The sequence below is a fragment of the Bipolaris victoriae genome (genome assembly GCF_000527765.1).
Source record: "Bipolaris victoriae FI3 unplaced genomic scaffold scaffold_44, whole genome shotgun sequence".
NCBI lineage: Eukaryota > Fungi > Ascomycota > Dothideomycetes > Pleosporales > Pleosporaceae > Bipolaris > Bipolaris victoriae.
In genome coordinates, this window is record NW_014575348.1 from 18201 (window position 1) to 36742 (window position 18542).

At 50.3% G+C, this 18542-nt stretch overlaps 7 protein-coding genes across 7 annotated transcripts; 2 read left to right on the forward strand and 5 right to left on the reverse strand.

The window, feature by feature from the left end:
- Positions 1-1371: 1371 nt before the first annotated feature.
- Positions 1372-1842, reverse strand: COCVIDRAFT_16120 (hypothetical protein; the record flags this gene model as incomplete). Its single annotated transcript, XM_014700913.1, has 1 exon — positions 1372-1842. The coding sequence occupies one exon, from the start codon at positions 1840-1842 to the stop codon at positions 1372-1374; it is 471 nt and encodes a 156-aa protein (XP_014556399.1).
- Positions 1843-4089: 2247 nt separating this feature from the next.
- On the reverse strand, positions 4090-6144 carry COCVIDRAFT_26769 (hypothetical protein; the record flags this gene model as incomplete). Its single annotated transcript, XM_014700925.1, has 1 exon — positions 4090-6144. The coding sequence occupies one exon, from the start codon at positions 6142-6144 to the stop codon at positions 4090-4092; it is 2055 nt and encodes a 684-aa protein (XP_014556411.1).
- Positions 6145-7299: 1155 nt separating this feature from the next.
- On the forward strand, positions 7300-8378 carry COCVIDRAFT_37925 (hypothetical protein; the record flags this gene model as incomplete). Its single annotated transcript, XM_014700948.1, has 3 exons — positions 7300-7846; positions 7928-7994; positions 8048-8378. 3 exons carry the CDS (start codon positions 7300-7302, stop codon positions 8376-8378), a joined length of 945 nt encoding a protein of 314 aa, XP_014556434.1.
- Positions 8379-12169: 3791 nt separating this feature from the next.
- On the forward strand, positions 12170-13557 carry COCVIDRAFT_37926 (hypothetical protein; the record flags this gene model as incomplete). The annotated part of the gene is made up of 7 exons (XM_014700950.1): positions 12170-12314; positions 12368-12387; positions 12448-12484; positions 12539-12606; positions 12669-13048; positions 13103-13204; positions 13254-13557. The coding sequence occupies 7 exons, from the start codon at positions 12170-12172 to the stop codon at positions 13555-13557; spliced, it is 1056 nt and encodes a 351-aa protein (XP_014556436.1).
- An 88-nt stretch (positions 13558-13645) lies between these two features.
- COCVIDRAFT_99746 (GMC oxidoreductase) lies at positions 13646-15660 on the reverse strand (the record flags this gene model as incomplete). The annotated part of the gene is made up of 4 exons (XM_014700951.1): positions 13646-14481; positions 14541-14892; positions 14960-15474; positions 15552-15660. 4 exons carry the CDS (start codon positions 15658-15660, stop codon positions 13646-13648), a joined length of 1812 nt encoding a protein of 603 aa, XP_014556437.1.
- Positions 15661-17165: 1505 nt separating this feature from the next.
- Positions 17166-17649, reverse strand: COCVIDRAFT_26773 (hypothetical protein; the record flags this gene model as incomplete). The annotated part of the gene is made up of 2 exons (XM_014700926.1): positions 17166-17451; positions 17510-17649. The coding sequence occupies 2 exons, from the start codon at positions 17647-17649 to the stop codon at positions 17166-17168; spliced, it is 426 nt and encodes a 141-aa protein (XP_014556412.1).
- Positions 17650-18018: 369 nt separating this feature from the next.
- On the reverse strand, positions 18019-18249 carry COCVIDRAFT_82357 (hypothetical protein; the record flags this gene model as incomplete). The annotated part of the gene is made up of 1 exon (XM_014700952.1): positions 18019-18249. A coding segment is annotated over one exon (231 nt), but the record flags the coding sequence as incomplete, so codon positions are not given.
- Between the last annotated feature and the right edge of the window lie 293 nt (positions 18250-18542).

The following is an 18542-nucleotide window of genomic DNA, read 5'->3' on the forward strand; positions in this document are numbered from 1 at the left end:
CTGTCACTACTATCACGGTGATCAGAGTAGCCCTATGCATGGTAAAATATACATGAGTCTCAGACGCGTAGAGGCCACGCTTGACTGAGGCGTGATGGTGAGATGTCGAGCAATTGGACATGGGTGCCATGTCGGAGCGGACCATGTCGTGCAGCGAGTGTCTAAAATAATCTTTGGTGATCGGCAGGCAACGATGCTGGCGATCTCGGGAAGCAATGCGTGCACGTGAAAGATCAGCGAATTGTTTTACTAAGAGAAAAAACAACGGTGCAGGTGTGTCGAGGAAAAATTTCTAACTGGATCTTCTATTTGTAGTAGTTCGTGGGCAGTTGTATTGTGGGCAGACAATGTCGTTACCTCGCATCATAGGCCAACAAAAGCCCAGCCTCGGGATATTTCCATGCATGATGACCAGGAAGCCTAGACATATAATTGTTCGCGAACATGGAAACATATTGTTTAGTCCGTTTTATTGGATGTTCATGAGATCGTCGCTGTTATCCACGAGGGGCGCAGCTTAAAAAAAAAAGGTCATAATTGTTGAGCTGCAACCCCCGTGCGGCCGTAGTACAACGCCAGTTATTGCATTGCATCGAACTGACCATATGTCGCTCAGCAGCTCAGCCCCCTTATTGCAGCGCATGGATGGTGATGCAGCGTCCGCCTAGAGACCAAGGTACTGGCAGATGGGCCAAGTTAGACGACTCAAGAGGCCGTTGTGGCAATGGGCCAATCAAGGGGGGATGGCGTAAGCACGAGCGAAAGGATTGCTGACCCAAGAGAGGGCAAAAGGAGCGTGAGTGGGTGTGAGTGGGTGTGAGAATGTGGGTGAATGCGGAGTGCATGGTAGGATGACGCTAGCGGGGAGGTGCATTATTGAAGCCGTCTATCGCGGCTGAAACGCCCGACAATGGACGCGCGGCGTTACGTCATAGGCTGGCTGCAGACCTCACATCATGCATGACAAGGAGCTGAAGACTGAACAGGTGAATGCACAAACATTGGTATGCGCTGGACAATTGAGACATGCGACAGACCAATTTCTCTTCATGCAGCTTGATGCACCGAGGTAAGTAAGTAAGAGGAGGGGGAGCATACAACACACGATTAGAAACAAGCATGGTCAAGAGAGGGAAATGAGCTTTGAATATTTCCATTGAAATGACTTAATATTATAATATAGACCGTCTGGATATACCCCAGTTTCGCCATGAACCCATTCTTATCCCTAATGCCTCGTTTGTTTGAGACAAAGCGATGTCAGCTCTTGGCTGAGGCATCGCTAGCCGATGGAAGAAGCTACCGGAGGGAAATATGATGCTGATGAAGATGATTTGTCGACAAGAAGACTTAGAACCCATCTAGGGGCACTTATAGGAGACCAGCAATGGCGAGAATACCAGCGGCAGCGGCACCCATGGCGGGAAGAGCGTTCTGGTTGGCAGCACCGGTCGACTGGGAACCAGCAGATGAGGTGGCAGAAGAAGCAGCGGAGCCCAGAGATGCTGTGGCGGAACTCAAAGCAGACTCGGCCTCGGAGCGGATAGATGAGGCAGCAGCGTCGGCACTTGAGCGGATGCTGGAGGCAGCAGAGGCAATGTCAGAGGGAAGGCCGGCAGCGCCAGAGGTGATTTGGGAACCAATGCTGGAGGCAGCAGAGGCAGCGCCAGAAGGAAGGCCAGCAGCGCCAGAGGTGATACGGCTGGCAACGCTCTCAACATCGGAGGCGACGTTGGAGGGAAGGTTGGCGGCAGCAGAGGTGAGGGAGGCGATGGCGCTGTCAATCTGGGCGTTGGCAGCACCAGCGGCGAAGAGAGCAGTGGCAATGTAGGAGAAACGCATCTTGATGGTGTATGAGGGTGTTTGTGTGGTTGACGGTTGAGTCGAAGGAGAATTGAATCAAGTGTTGATGTTGGAGTGTGGGTATCTGATGTGGAATGGAGAGTATAAGCAAGACTGGGCGACGTGAAGGGCCTCTTATACCAGCCGCGAGCCGTAGTACTAGCGCCGTCAATCAATCGAAACAGTGTGCTGGCCTGGCTACGTGATGCACATTGACACTACGCACCGCCTCGTCCACTTTTTCCCACAAGGCTAAAATTGGGAAAAGCGGCGGCGGGTGACGCCACATGTCGCGCCTCGTTCGTCTTCCCCAGCCTGTCGGAAGACAGCATCAACCGGACCCGTCTCCACTCTACTCGTGCTCCCACGGACGGACGAGTTGCAAGTGAGCTGGGCGATCAATTCATGACGTCGTCTAAGAGGCCAATACTACGTTCCTAATTTCCTTGTCCCATGTTGCAGCCAAGGTCCGCGGACATGGGAGACGGGCTGTGTGTGTGTGTGTGTGTGTGTGTCGGATGGGCAGTGTTTGAACGCTCTCATGCCATTCTCGCGTCGTTGACTACTACTGTTGCTAAAACACTGCCTCCTCTCCTTACTTGCTGTGTAGAGCAAGATGCTATTTCCAGCACACAAGGCCTTGTTCCCGAGCTAAAACTTGCCCTACCCCAAGCATAGTAGGACGTCGTTGGGCCAAGCTTTCGCCCCGTCAGCACCATCTCAAAGTCAGAAAAGGGACCCTGGCATCTCACTACACCTAGTAACAGAACAGCAAAATAGCCATACTAGCAGTAATTACTACTGCCGCCCTTCTCTCCAACTCGTCAACTATTCACGGCTTTTGCTGGACACCGGGCTGCTGCAGTGGGAAACGCGATTCCAACGTCCCGCCGATCCACTGTTGTTAGGACAACCCCCATCCAAGCCTTGGCCATGCATCCAGCCTTTCCCAGCCCATGGACAAATGATGAAACGAGCATGTCGTCACATGTCCCCAACTTCATCTTGATTCAGGCCACACATACACACACAGCAATGGCCCTGTCCTCCTCTTCGTAGAAGCAGCACCACCAAGCTGACCCCGAGCTCACCTCAGCCGAAGGATTCAACGGCCCAAGACAATGACGCACCGTAATGTGGAATAAATTGTGGCTCTGGATGCTACTGTACACTAGCTCGTGGCGCGGCTATGAGGCAGAGGCAAAAAAACGGGCTGTGCCATGATGCTGTGCTGCGGGTGGTGTGCGTGCCTGGCCATCCACACCCAAACCCCAGCCCTACGCCGATCTCGCCATGGACAACAACCAACCCCTGTCATTGCAGACCAGCCAAGCCCGTCTTTGCCGGCTACCTTGCCCCCGTTCCCTCATCCCACTGTTCACGCAATCGCAACGCTTGCCTTGATTTCCTCGTTTAGAAAACACTGCTCTCCTGTCCACGTAATTACTTGAGATTTATTCCCCGAAACGGGCGCGCGTAGCCACTGACATCATCCTCCACCTCACCCCCCTAACGCCCTAACGCCCCAACGCCCCCATACTAGCCCACGCATACGACTTTTGCACCTCGGCATTTTTTTCTCTCCATCTCCTGCATACCACTTAATGCTAGCATTAAATCGTTTCCCTTACTTGCTACTCCCAAATCGCATACACAAGTCTGCAACATGCAAGTAAACAATGTGCATTTAGCCCTAATAGGCCCGAAAAAACGAGGCCGGGAAAATTGCAACAAGTTTGTACACGTAGTTGTACTAGCTAAGAGAGGGCATTGTTGTTCAGGGCAAAAAAAGGTAATAATATCGGTGTAGAGTACAGCGCAGGGCTTGGGGCGCTACAGACGGGGGAATACGAAGGTAACCTAGTTATGCCGGATTGGATTGGACTGGACCCCTGGTGTGTGTGTGTGTGGGTTTGCTAGGTTGGCTTCCAGAAGGAAGTGCTAGTATGCTAAAGTGAGGGACTGACATCATTCGTTATGCATCTTTGAGATGCAGGTGTTCTCCTGGAATGTGTCCAGCCGAGTTTGTTCTTCCCTTTTGATTAGTTATTCCCGAACAAACACCAGCTATTCCCAATAACACGCGTGGTACTACCAACATTTCATCCCATCACTCAGACCAAACGTAAAGTTGCAAGAAAAATACTACGTCGTCAACTACATTTCACCATGTCCAATATATACACATCAACAACCCCAACAAAATATCTACAATGAAGTTCAACCCCTCCCTCCATACTAACACGTCTACCCCATCCGATCATCCCACACACACTCCACATCCCCCCTCTCCTCCCCCCTCCACACACCCCCAGGCACATTCTGCGCCGCAACCGCACTTCGAATCCGCGTCCCCAGCTCCGGCGGTCCAGAGCCTACAACCTGTGTCCGCCCGCTTTCCACCGTCTCGCTCATGAAGTTGGATACTAGAGAGGATACGTCCGGACGCGCATTGCTCAACCATGTGATGCTGAAATCCGGGCATTCGCGCTTTAGTTCGTCAATCTGGCGATTGAGATCCATGGATTCAATGGTAGATGCTGGTTCTAGTGCTGCGTCGTCGTCGCCGTAGTCTTTGTCTTTGTCCTTGCCTTTGCCGCTGTCGCTGTCGCTGTCGAGCTGGGCTGAGGCGGCTTGTTGTGTGGTCTCGGGTCTGGTGACGAAGATGCGGATGCGGAAGCGCTTGGTTGTGCTTACGGATACAACGGGGGCGTCGTCTTTCTTCTCGATGTCGCTGCTGCTGGAACTGGTTGCTTCGTCGCTCTGGTAGAGCTGCGATTTTAAGTATGCGAGTTCGGGGGCGATCCAGGCGAGGTTCTCAATGTGGCGGATGGTCCAGATGAGCTCGATGTTGCAGACGGGCGAGGAGGGGGAGAGAGCGTCCATGATGACAGGGAGGGTGTAGGTTATTCCTGTGCCGCCGGAGATGGCGAGCATGTTGGAGACCTCCTTGTTGACGATGGAGCTGCCATATGGACCCATCATGATGACTGGGGTAGATGCTTGAACGCGCGGATAGCAGTTTGCAGCAGCATCGGCAAGAGCAGCAAGTTTCGCGGTCTCGCCCTTGCAGGCACGGATGATGTAGGTATGGCGTTGTAGGGGAGAAGAGCTGTTTGGATTCGAACCTGGCGTAAACGGATGTGACTGCCACATGTTGAGTGCAGGAAAGGTGAGGTAGAAGTGTTGGCCAACTGCCCAAGGGCTATGCTTGTGGTAAAATGTCATGCGAACAATGGTACCTGTAGGATCCTGGAAAGTATCTAGTATCGCTGGAGTAGAGCGGAAGCCAAACCCACCACCCCTTTGTTTGTGGCCAGTGTGAATGAGAATGGTGCGAACACTCCGGGCAACCAAATCGAACCCCATAATCGCAAACGATGCGATCATCCAGCACGAAAGCTTCTCCCAGTGGCCCCAGCAGGCTCCAATGTAAAGGATGGAGACAATGAGATGCGACTTGCGGAAGAACTCGTAGCCCGTCCAGCGGATCACGGGTCGGAGGCTGAAGACGAACAAGAACGTGATCAAGGCCTGCGCAATACAGCCCCAGACCATGTACTTTTGGTTGATGAACTTGGTGTAGACAGTAGGTTGTGGCTGGTAAAGCTTTGCTTCGATAATAGTCCAGATGATGGCATGAACGAATGACTGGACAAGAATAATGCGGCCTGTCCAACGGTGTAGAAAGTTGAAGCTCTGGTAAGGAATGCCTGTGACCATGCTGAGGATCGAGTCACGGCTGCACAAGGCAATGGTCAATGGAGTGAGAGCAAAGGCAAAGGCACCAATGCGGTCAGCGAATCCACCCATACCAGTGCGAGTATTGTGCAAGTTACTGTCCTTGATTGGCGTAACCCATGTCTTGTATGTGATGCCAGCAAAAGAAAAGACCGTGAGGTAGGCGCAAAACAAGGCAAGGATTAATACTTGCAGCCTTGTAGTATACCTGAATACCTTCGAGCACTCAGGCAATAGATATTTGCGAACAGCCGATGATGCCAGTCTTGTAAGGCGATATACGAAGCTCTGTCTTGGACCGTTCTGTTTCTGCGGGTGCGCTAATCGAAACACTACGAACAAGAGGAGGATGAGACCGATAACAGCCCACATGACAAAGGTGAAGATCATTGATGTCTCGTGGTTGCCATAGACGGAATCCAGGTATTCACAAGTCCCTTTGTCGTTGGTGCATGGCATTTTCCGCACCGCATAGCCCCAGTAATCGATTGTATACTGGACATTGTCATCGGACTGGATGTGACGGGCGGCCAGTAGGTGGGTAGTCGAATTGAAGAACATGGCGACAGGCAGATGCAGCGCTGCTGCGAGAGAGAAGGACAAACAAATATGTGTACAAAAGAAGAGAATTGAGGGAGTTGCCAGAATCCGGCATGGCGATTACTTGACTGAAGACAAATAGAGGACCCAAGACCATTGGCAAATTTCTAGTTCCCACAGTAGCACCACAGTATATTGCAGTGCGTTCACGTTTGACGTTTGACAGGATTTTGTTGCAGCTGTCAGGTTCCTTCGAACAAAGTGTCCAATCGTAGCATTTTGATTGATGAAGCCGAAACGAGGTTGTACCCACATACCCACCGGCGAGGGACCGCTCGTTTTGATGGCCGGATTCAGCATCCGGGACGGCCTCTTGGTAAGTCTCAACAGCCGGATTAAAAACTGTCACTACCACAACGGTGCAACTTTACGATAATGCCAACGCTAAACACCTCTTGGCTATATAAAACACGAGCGAAGAGATGATGCCATCGATGATGGGGATTTTGGATTTCTTGACAGGATTGGAAATGCTGGTTCTGGTAAGTTTAGCGGTGGCTTGGGTTGTCGTCGAAGTAATTTCGATCCACAATGAGACGGTGTTGATACGAATGGCGGATTGTAGGACTTGTGGTAGTACGAGGTTGCGATGGATCGAGGATGTTTATGGTGCTGGGCAGCACTAGAGTGTCACGTGAGTGCATGTCATGTGTGTCATGTCACGTGCTACATGTCACGTGATCTATGCAACTCGTGCGGTGCTAGTACAAATGGCGGTTGAGGGTGCAATGGAAATTGCCTCGGACGGGCTACGGAGCACGATGCAGCCAGCGCGCACCTGATACGCTGAACGTATATATACAAGTACACGTGTACCTGTGTATGAGCTGGATGCGAACAGGGCGTCGACTGGACGGGACTGAATTGCGAACGGACGCTGGAGATTGCTGGCGGCTCTATCTTATTATTTTTTACGCCTCGCCAACGTCGCCCCTGGGCTGGAAAAAACAAAAGGAGGCCCCACTTCTCGCGGTCGACCCCTGCCAAGATGCCACACGGATGCTCGGACGAACCTTTCACGCCCTAAGTAACAGCCATTTCTGCGGCCATGATTTCCGCCGCTGCCCTCGCCGCTCACCTCAATTGTTATGCCCACTCGTTGCATAGCAGCCCGCCATGGACGTAGCTCTCGAAATCCTCGATCCTCTTATTCTGGATAAAGCCTATGCATGGGCTCTACCCGCCTCATCCCCCGCCTTTACAAACTCTTCATCAGCCACATTTTCGGCGGCGGCGGGCTCACCGCTTACTTCGCAATGGCCGCGCGACAACATCTATCGTCAGATTGTGTCACTTCTCACCATTACCCAGTTGGGCGCCACCTCGCTCTATCTCTTCTTCAGCGCCCTGTCTTACTATCTTGTCTTTGATCGCCGCCTCGAGTATCACCCGCGTTTCTTGAAGAACCAGGTCCGACAGGAGATTAAGTCGTCCTTGTTTGCCATCCCTTTCATCAACTTGATGACCCTTCCCGTGTTTCTGGCAGAGGTCCGTGGCAAGAGTCTGCTCTATGCCAAAACAAGCGACTACGGCTGGCAGTGGCTGATCGTGTCGACCGTCCTGTACATGGCCTTCAACGATATTGCCATCTACTGGATTCACCGCCTCGAACACCACCCTAGCGTGTACAAGTACATTCACAAGCCACACCACAAATGGATTGGTAAGTTTTGATTTCCCTGTGTTTCCCATTACTGTTTTGTCGCTTTGCGCATTTAAGAGGAAAATGCTAACAAAAGAAAAGTCCCTACACCATGGGCTGCCCTGGCTTTCCACCCGGCTGACGGATTCATTCAATCTCTGCCATACCAGTAAGTACCATATTGCCCGTATCCCTAACAAGTCATTTCTAAAACCCAAAAAGCATCTTCGTCTTCATATGTCCAATGCAGAGATACCTGTACATGGTCCTCTTCGTCAGTGTCCAAATTTGGACCATCTTCATTCACGACGGCGACATGATTTCGGGTCATTGGACCGAAAAATTCATCAACAGTCCCGCGCACCACACGCTGCACCACATGTACTTTACCGTCAACTATGGACAGTACTTCACCTGGGCCGACAACTACTTTGGCTCCCACAGGGCCCCGGAGCCCTCGCTCGACCCCATCCACGATGCTCTCAAGGTGATGCGGGCAAAGGGTCTTGTCGACGAGCAGGGTAACCTGATCAAGCATGCCAAGAATGAGTAATGGGAAAAAGTTTTTAGAGGTGCCGATGTATCATATAGACTTTGTTAATACGATAATGTAATGTCATATTGTGGTGTGTTTTGGTCATACAGAACACACCCGTAGTAATAATTTTAACTCCAGTACATGCATCGTGCATGAGTTGATGTCTTATCAAAGTCCCCCTAGAGCTGACGATTGCAGCCTTGGCTGCATAGTATGATCCGTCCCAGTGGTATTTTGTCGAAGGGATGCAACATAATTGGCTCTAAAGCAACCTCTCCTGCGATTGGCTTCAGCTATGCCGTGATATAAAAAGCAATAATAGAACGGGTTATATCACCAACGATAGCAGCTCCCGCCAAATCGCTGATAGCAACCAACCAGACCAGCCCACACCATTGCGCAACCAGAACATCTAGCAGTCACAAGCAGCGAAATAGACAAAAGCAATATATAGCTCAAGCTACACTTTTTCCCCTTAGCCCCTCCTCCGCAGAGGAGCTATTAATCATACACTATCCAAACACCATGTGCGAAAACTTCTTGAAAAAAAAACATCTTCCATCGCCATTTCTACCACATACTAGTGAATAAAGAGACACTTGCACTCCCTTTCCTCTCGCCCTATTCCCAGTATATACGTGGAGTTGGGAGCGTTTTTTCTTTTCTCTTTCGTTTATACCTGAGCAGCACTTTGACGTTGCATTATAGTACCTGGTCCATGCACCTTTTTTGTACCACCATGCCTATACTGCGTCTGGGATAGTAACTGGGGGGGGGGGGGGCTCGCTTCCCGGGTTTCTGTTAGGAGTGTGTTGGCAATTGACTTTTCTGGGTAAATGTTGAGTTTGCTATTGGTGCGGTGGATATTGCTTGCTTCGGTACTTTTGAGTGCTTTGATATGATTTGTTTCTTTATCAAATTCTTTTTGTGCGATATTGATGTTTGGTTTTGTTGATGAGAAAAATATGTTTTGGTTGGTTTTTGATTTAAGGTTTGGATGTGGGATCAATTTAAGATCGATGCATAGTTGTGATTGCGTGAGCTATGGAATGTTAGTGATTTGAGGGAAGGTGTTTTTGAAAAAGTGATCAAGATCACTTGCTAATTGTTTCCTGTTGGTAGTGTCTCGCAGCGTGCTACATGATGCTCCTGGTCATTCACGGTTGCTATCATGTTGGGTACAGCGGATCTCACGACAGTTGCGCCAATCATACTGTAGTCGATGTGGCTCAGGTAGAGGTCAACTAAGAGTGTTTTTCAGGGTTGCTTCTACAATGGAGTCTGGAAACGGCTACAAATGCTAGGTGGACGCCCAGACCACATACTCATTTGGATGGGAAGCCATACCATTCCACTGGCTCTGAGACTACGATTTTCTAGAGGCTTTTAAGGATATTCTTGCTTGGCTTGGTAGTTCACTGTGATACATAGTGTCATAATGAGTTAGCTAATAATCTTAGTAGCATAGCAAAATGCAAAAGCTCAAGCTTGCCTACTTTTTCTCATTAGTAAACAATACATATGTATCGTCCGCGGCCGTAAAAATCAACTTCCAGCGATGAGGGAGATTTTGGTGGTTTCTTTTATGGCGCGGATACACTATATTCCGAGTGTCGCTGTTTTCGGACTTTTATACAGACGTGGCTCGGACTTCTATCAACAACGTTAGCTTTTCACTGGCACATCATTCCCTTTTATGGCTAAGCTTTTTTTCACCACACGAAGGAACGATATGCCTCGGCCCACTACCTATCTCTAGGGCACAATCTCAACGATTGCCTACTGGCGATTCAGTTGGAAATGCTTGTCTCTTGGCCACCAGTGTTACTCTGCTCAGACACGGCCATTTGCGCTTCAATTGTGTATATGCTCATCATATCTGAAGTATGCAATGATACTGGGATTGTCTGCACATCATACATATCCATCTGCGAGCAATTATAGGCACGGATATGCACGCGCCGAGGACGTGGTGTTACAATTCACCGAGTCCGGGGCGGATTGGGCCGGGAGCAAAATGTTTGATCATCATTCCGCCTCGAGCGGCATATCGAACCAGATCCTGGAACATGACGGGGTATATGTGTTTGTCATGCATCTTCTACCAGGCTCATGATATTGAACGTCTTTGGTTTTAAGGGTGTGTAGAGAAAGTTTGTTATGCCCCTTAATCTAGAGACCTCGTATTGCCCTCTAGGATATGCAGCTGGCGATTAGATGTTAGACCGGCCGGGTAAATCGCACCGCGACCACATTTTATCTACATCTTCCATCTTATGCTCTTGATGTGCATGAACCTGTGGGAGCTTAGCATTCTTGACTACATAGAAGATCAGTATGGGCTAGATCCCATTGCTTACTTTAGTACTCGACACTGATGATATCCTCGTCGCGGAGTTGCCGGAACAGGCACAATCCACGATGATGCTTGCCGACTGGTCGAGAACATTTACAATTGTAGGGGCACGCCTCGAATTTCAAATCGATGGCCAATGTAGGGATGAAGGTAGGGTAACTTGGCTTCAAGTCTCAACTACAGACATGGGTACTTTGATAATGTTGTTGAAAGAGCGTTTCCCCCAATGGTTCGCTGACAACGTGCATCATGCGGAATGACTCCGGTGAGATTGGGGATTGCGTTTTGTTGCCTAAGCACCCGCGCCGCACCGTGTCCGTGTGCGCCATCTTCGGATTCGCGTGACGGTACCATAGGCTCGTGCTCCAGCGGGGAACGATGAGGCGGTAGTGGCTGCTTATGCAACCTACATCGACAAAGGTTGTCAACGAGGATGCTGCCAAGTATGGAGTATGTACGTGAGCAAATAAGTAGGTCGTAGGAGATGCTCAACAGGGGCTGGACATAGCCTGCCCATCCGGGATTCAACCTGGTAGTCGTGAAATGTCTCTTGGCAGACCTCAGCACTCCTCCTGTTCAGCTGCTGCGATCTGTGGAACGACGATCGTGCCACTGCCTGTGGTTCACACTGGCTGAACTGTGATCGATCATAGTCAGTACTGGTCAAAGGGAGGCTGTGCGTCATATTCAACACGTGGTCAGGTCGCCGTTCTAACAGGGTGTCAGGGCAACGAGGCGCGGCGGGACGCGACGCTGCGGTCTAGACGCATAGACATACAGGGAGTGGGAGATACGATGATGAATCATGTAGCCATCACCTTACCTTTTTACTCAGGCACGATCTCTACGCGGTCAGGCATCCTGATCCTTCACTTGTCCTCCGCGCCCTCCAGCCAAACATTTCGCTTCGGACCAGGACCGTCGCGTATTCTCAATGTCTTCGCTGCTGTACCGCTAGCCACGCCACCACGGATTCGTCTTAACTCCCCTGCGCCGGCATCTTAAATTCAGCCAGCCGTTAGCTTCATGAGGGGTTCCGTTTCCGCTTTCGGGCGGCCAAGGTGCGATGTCGATAATAGTGCGCATGAAGAAATCCTCCACCGGAGGTACCTGACATTCGCCTGCTTGGTCCGGCTCTCATGTCTGTCCCAATGGGCGTTGAAGGAGCGCATCTGCCCATGCGCCTCACGGCGGGGAGGCGGGTGTGATCGGCGGTATTCCATAGGAAATCTCTCCGAGCCGTATCTCTAGCCGCAGACTAAACCTTATACAGTCTGTGATCTGAACTCTATACACGCATATGATTGATCGCTAGAGAACCTGATTCTGGTGGCGCCCACGCCCCTTTGGCGCCAACGTTTGAGCAGCCATGGTCTATATCCCGAGCTGCTCAAATGCATCGGACGCGCTGCTTGTCTGCCATGTCCTGCCCTCGCAAAATACCGCGAGCATGAGTTCAACAAGCACGGCTGGCGAGTCCATCGCCTATCGCGTCATCATCCCAAGCGTTCTCGGGCCTGTTGTTGCATTGCCTCTGTGCGGCATTCGAATGTACACGAAACTCTACATATTGCGCAATACAGGATATGATGATTGTAAGCAATCCGCCCGTCTGGATTATCGAGGACAATGCTTACAGTGTGATCAGATGCAATTGCTCTAGCGACGGTACGCATTGGCATTCGGACATGACTGTTCTACGCGCTTGGGAATTGACAGGAGGCATAGATTCTAGCCCTCGGGTTTTCAATCACTACTTGTTACCGTAAGACGCATAAGTACAACTGTCGAAAACTTGATCATAGCTAAAGCGATTCAGAGACAACCAACGGCTTAGGAAAGCATATCTGGGATGTGTCACCCTACCAGTTTCACCAATTGATGAAGGTAGGCATTGGCTACACGCACCCTGTGACTGTTGTCTAGCAAGTTACTTACCGCAATCACAGATTGGTGACATTGCCGGCCCGATCTTCTACAACCTTGCGACTCTATGCATTAAACTATCGCTATGTCTCTTCTACCTACGCTTCTCCGTTTCCAGAGGGTTCCATATCGTCATCTACGCACTCCTGGCTGTCTGTGTCATTTATAGCAGCCTTGCCGCGTTCGGTTTTGCCTGGGTGTGTCAGCCCAAAGAAAAATACTGGGACTTTAGCATCACGAGCGGATCCTGTGTCGACCTTGATGCCTTGTTCTTGGCCAACGCATGTATCAATGCGGCGACGGATTTCGTACTCCTGGTTCTGCCACTGTTTATCATCAAAGATCTCACCCTACCCAAACGACGCAAGATTGGTGTAGCACTCTTGCTAATGACTGGTTCTTTGTGAGTTGGCCATTTGAAGTCATCCAATGAAGCTTTAGACTGATTGCATCGCAGTGTTCTGGTTGTCAGCCTAATCAGAGTCGAAGCTGTGGTTAGAGGCATGGGCAAGATTGCAAAAGACGGGACTTGGGCCATGGTTACAAACTTCATCTGGATGTTAGTCTACTACTCACAGCACCTCACGTATACATACTGACCTTGGTAGTCTTGTTGAACTATGGATGGGTGTCATTTGCACATGCCTACCTACACTGCACACATTTGTCAAGAATCGATGGGCTGCTCGATGCGCCAAGCTTGTTGCGAAGAATAATAACAATGCTATGCCGGACCACCAATGGATCGGACTACAAGATACCCCAGAGAAACCAGCCGCGGTTGTAAATTTTCTGGATTCGAAAAGTCATGGAAGCGACTCGTCCATGGCTCGAACAATCGTATGCGAAGAAGGTTCCTTGCCCCCTGTTTCGCAAAGCAACACTCGGTCTACAGCAGTTTCAGCAGTGTGAGTTTGGATCATTAATAGTGTCTATACCACTGTAGCTCGATTGGAACAAACCCTATATGCGCTTATGTACACTGGACTTGGATTTTTTTCTACTTTCGCATCCCGTTTGCGATCTTCTCGGCCAACATGTACAACGTGCCTTGTGGATGACCTGGAATACTGAAAGGAACCACCGAATTATCAACAACGCGTAGTCCCTTGACGCCGAACACCTGGCCCTTGGAGTCCACAACTGCGCCATCCTTCGCAGACTTGCCCATTGCGCATGTTGAACTTGCGTGCCAGATTGGCTGTGCGGATTCTTTGATAAACTTCAAGATATCCGCATCAGAAGATACTGCTGCACCAGGTACAATCTCTGGACCAACAACAGAGTTGGCAATGGCACGGCTATTCCAGGCTTCACGCACGCGCTTGAAAGCCGCAACGAGGACTTCTCCGTCTGCGGAGTCAGTTAACCAGCCCAAGTTGATGACTGGTGGATCGGAGATAGATGCGCTATTGATTGTGACGTTTCCTCTTGACAGAGGGGTGAGCAACGTAGCACTAATCGAACCAATGGTTGGGTAGTCTTGGCTGCCACTGGGAAAACCAGAAGCAATGTACTCGATCTCTGGCCAATCCTTGGGGAAATCTGCGAGCAACTTGGTCGTGCGAGATGAGAAATTGCCACGATACTTGGATGGAAGTTTTTCAAAAGAGAGATAGCCTCCTGCGGAGCTGTATGGACCCGAAGCGTTGAAGTAGTATTGCTGTAATGCAACGGCTACTTGGGCGGGCGTGCTGAGATATGTGCCAGTGTTCGGGACGTTGAAACCACGTAGTACATTGAGGAAGATCTGGTCCCAGAGATTCCGGCCCACGCCTGGAAGATCGGAAACGACTGGAATGGAGTGTTCAGCAAGAGTATCTGCGGGTCCAATACCTGTATTGAATATTAGCATGCCTGCATCTCTTGACGAGAAAGATGTTGAAGTAGTTTACCGGATAGCATAAGTAGCTGTGGTGAATGAAACACGCCTGCCGAAATGATAACTTCCTTCTTTGCAGAAAGCACATAACTCGTGCCGTTTGTGGTTATAGCTACACCAGTTGCCTTTTTACCGTTATCAAACAGGACTTTGTTGGCTTGAGAACGCAAGTAGACGACTGGTCCTGATGAAGGTGAAGCGAGCGTATCGAGATAGCTACTCTTCGAGGTACTTCTTGTTGCATTCTTAGGATCGATTGTCGTAGGTACCCACGCGCCTCCATCCAATGCTCCACTGCTAAGTCCTTTGATGCTGAGCTTCATACCAATATCCTGTAAAGCACGTACTAGCCAGCTTTGCGCAGGCTACAGATTTCAAAGTATGGAGTCAGTTCATATATCACAAGCTATTTGGTTGGATCTTTAGACTTACGTCAACCCAGTTCGCCCATGATACCTGCAGCGGGCCACGCAGCGAATTGTCAAACGCTGAAGCATCATATCGCACCGTAGCATTTGGCGCATTTCGCTTCTCCAAGTTCGGTGGAGTGAGCGTACTACTCTTCTTGAAAAACGGAAGGATCTTGTCAAAGACATAGCTCTGGTCTCCCACTAGATCAGCCCAGCGCTGGTAAGCGCCGACGGTTCCTCGGTGGTAAGACATCGTGTTCAGTGCCGAACTTCCTCCCATCGTCTTGCCCTGCGCATAGTGAATGCGCCGGTTACCAGCCGAGGGCTGCGCGGCAGCTACCAAGTCCCAGTCAACAAGAGGCTGACGGGGATAATTCTCTGCGGTCCCGAGAACAGGCATTATGAGGCCATAGTACGGCACTACGGATTGGTTTCCATTGTCTTGCTCGTAGAACCCGCCGGCTTCCACGACGGCGACTGACGCAAAGGCAGAGAGTCGTGTGGCTAAGGCGAGCCCAGTCGTACCACCGCCAATGACTGGTCATCTCAAGTCAGATCACAGGAACACTCCAAAGACATTTTCTGTGGAACACAGTATTGAAAGATTTCCGTACCCACGTAGTCATAAGAAGCGCTTCCAGGTTTGCCCTCACGAATCGCCGCTGCTTGCACACTCGTGATAGAGACGAAGCTTAGCGCGGCAAGACTAGCCCAGCGTGTCATGCTCGGCAGATTAAACGTGAACGTTCTTGGAGCACTCATCAAAATTGCTTAGTCGTACTAGTAAACAGTAATTACCCGTTCAAATATCCTTTGGGGCGCCGATCGCAAGTCAAAGCAAGTGGATAGTGGATATGTTCTGGAAGAAAAAAAAATGAGGCGCAAAAGGGAATTTTCTTTTCTTCCCATTCCTTCGCACACCGCTGTGCCCTTGGACTTGGGTTCTTTAATGAGAGGGAATAGAATAGACCTGGGGGCTGGGTCCCGCTCACCAGCTGAGTCGTGGGCCGTCCTGTGAAGGGCCGACCACGAGCCCACACCAATCACAGAGAAACGGAGACTTACAGATACAGGTACCGGCATATTGGAGGCTTGCATGTTCCCATGTCTCCGGCGCGCATGAAAGATGGCCGCATCGTAACATTCGCAGCTCCATCTAGGCGCGTACTCCGTTCGTGGCTTTTTTGTTCCAGCCCGCCAGCGCCCGCCCGCCAGCGCGCTTGCGGAGGAGGGGACCGTCCAGACCCTGTGCCGCAATGCATGGGTTGCAAGCGTGGTTCATTACACGCTCCCTTGCAAACGGAACTCCACAGCGAGAAGAGCCCCAATGTCGAGAATACGATGCATATCTTGCTGAATGTCGGTCTGTTCAACGTGAACGATGGAGAGTTTGGGTCGAATTGCGTTATTCGGCCGTAAAACGCCCATGTCCCCTCCCACCCCCTTGCCCCCTTTCTGTGCTCACCTTGAACCAGGTTCACGGTCTCTGGGACTTAGCTGTATTCGGCGCGTATGTATGTAGTCAGCCTGTGTCGTGCTTTTCAGATCTAGCTTATTTATAGAGGCCGATTTGGAGTAGTTTGGAGTCTTTGCTTAGAACCAAGCTTTGCTGATAACACGTGGTGGCTTTTTCGTGCTCGCATGTACCGACGTTTGTCAAGTCAGGCGAAATTGAGCAGTGGCCTTTTTGTGTGGGTCGTGGACAATTGGTATGGGGTTTCGAGTTCTTTGGCAGTGGTCCATGCAATGTCTATCACTCCTCTCCACAGAGGGAACAATCGCGTGACTTCGGCTTGGCAGGATGGGCTTCGGGCCGTGTTTTGTGGTACCCGGCACCGTATCCGTTGCAACGTCTTTGTCAGGTGAAATGCAGATATGTAACGTCACTGTGAGAATTGGCAAAACAATTCGTATCGAGTTCAATTCAACTGATTGTTTACGCAAGGGGTTGGTTGAGTGCCATGTCCATTATCTCCTACGACTTGTGAACAGCATCGTTATACTTCCATACTACATAGAATTCAAATTATTTACTAACCGGCCAGCACTTGTAAAGTCACAAGGCTACCAAAAGATTGCAACGCTGATATTATTGTACTCTAAATTGAAGAAGAAAAAAAGAGCCACCGCACAAAATTCCAGTTGCACGCCGCCGCCTTCCTTTTATGCAACATACATCTGCAGTTCACCCAACCAGCCCAACACCGCCCGAGTCCAATTCATTTTGCCTACATCAAAATAGACTTTTCTGTCATGATTATCGCCTTAGTTTTGTCCAGTACAGCGAACATGTCCTCATCTTCCTTGATGCGCTCCCCGCCGCTTCCGTTCATAACGGAAAGACATTGCTGTATATGCAGTTCGTCTCGAAATGTCATTTCGCTGACCGCGTCCCATCCTAGCTCCTTTGGTTCTCCAATGAGGACAACAGGGTCTTCAGGATCAGCTCGTCCCGTCATGGAGGTTACTGCTCCCAATCGATCTCCAGCTCCAGAGCTAACCCGCTCAGTGTAGCTAAAGAGTGAACGTTTATCAGCGCTTGTTCCAAGAATTTTTGGGGAGTAGTCCTTACCGTATTGTGAACGATAGTGGTTTGTTTTCGCTGAATACTTCTTGATATATGGGCAGATGGACTTGTTCAATGTGTGACTGGAAGTCCTCCGGTGTTACTTCGGGGCGACGGGTGTAGAACACCAACACCGTGATTGTCATGTTTGCGATGCCGCGGGGGTTTGAAACAAGGCCTGCCGAGGAGAAAAAAACAAGTAGTATCGCTAAGATGGGCCGAGTCGGAATGTAATGCGGGTTGTAGATGATCGCAAAAGACGGAGGGTAATAGCGGTTTTAGACCTGTCCACGACGAAGCTACTGGCGGAATCACACGCCGGTTTATGTTTTTTTAAACTATTAGCACATGATCGGCTTACCGTCAATGCACAGGCTACATTCCAAAAGGGGTTCAACACGCAGTGCCTGCGCCGAAACTTTGAGGCAAATCATCACACCTGCCTGGCGATCAGAACCACTTGTTGCCTCGTACGTCGTGGCGGGTAGTGGGGCACGTAATGGACGATTCGCTCGAGGCAAGTCAAACGGCTGATACTGACTCTCGATTACTGTTTCCTGTTCTCCTTGCTTCTTTTCCACGGAGCTAGCTGCGGCACTTGACAATTGGCCTGTTTTCGAGACTGTGCCGCACTCCAAAATCAATATTCCAAGACTTATCAGTGGGTACTGACGTTTTACAACAACCAAGTCGTTATTATTCAGTTGACTGTTCCTGCTCGTCGGGGTCGCAGCGACCCCTTGCATAGTATAAGGGGGTGGTGAAAAACCAGTTTGCCATCGAGGCTGGGCAACGGCGACAACGGGCGCTGGCTGGAAAGCCTATTACCCCCTTGATGTCAGTACTCCAGCATCGCGAGTGATAAGATAATAAAAAAAGAGCCGCGTCGGCGGCGTACGACGTCTTGTAGTCGGCATCGGAGCATACCCCGTACCCCTTTTGACCTTTTGACCGTTGGTGGAGCCCGCACACCGATTCCGAAGTGGGTCTCGAAGATTAACTGAATTGGGCACTAATATTTTCGCACCATACAACTAAA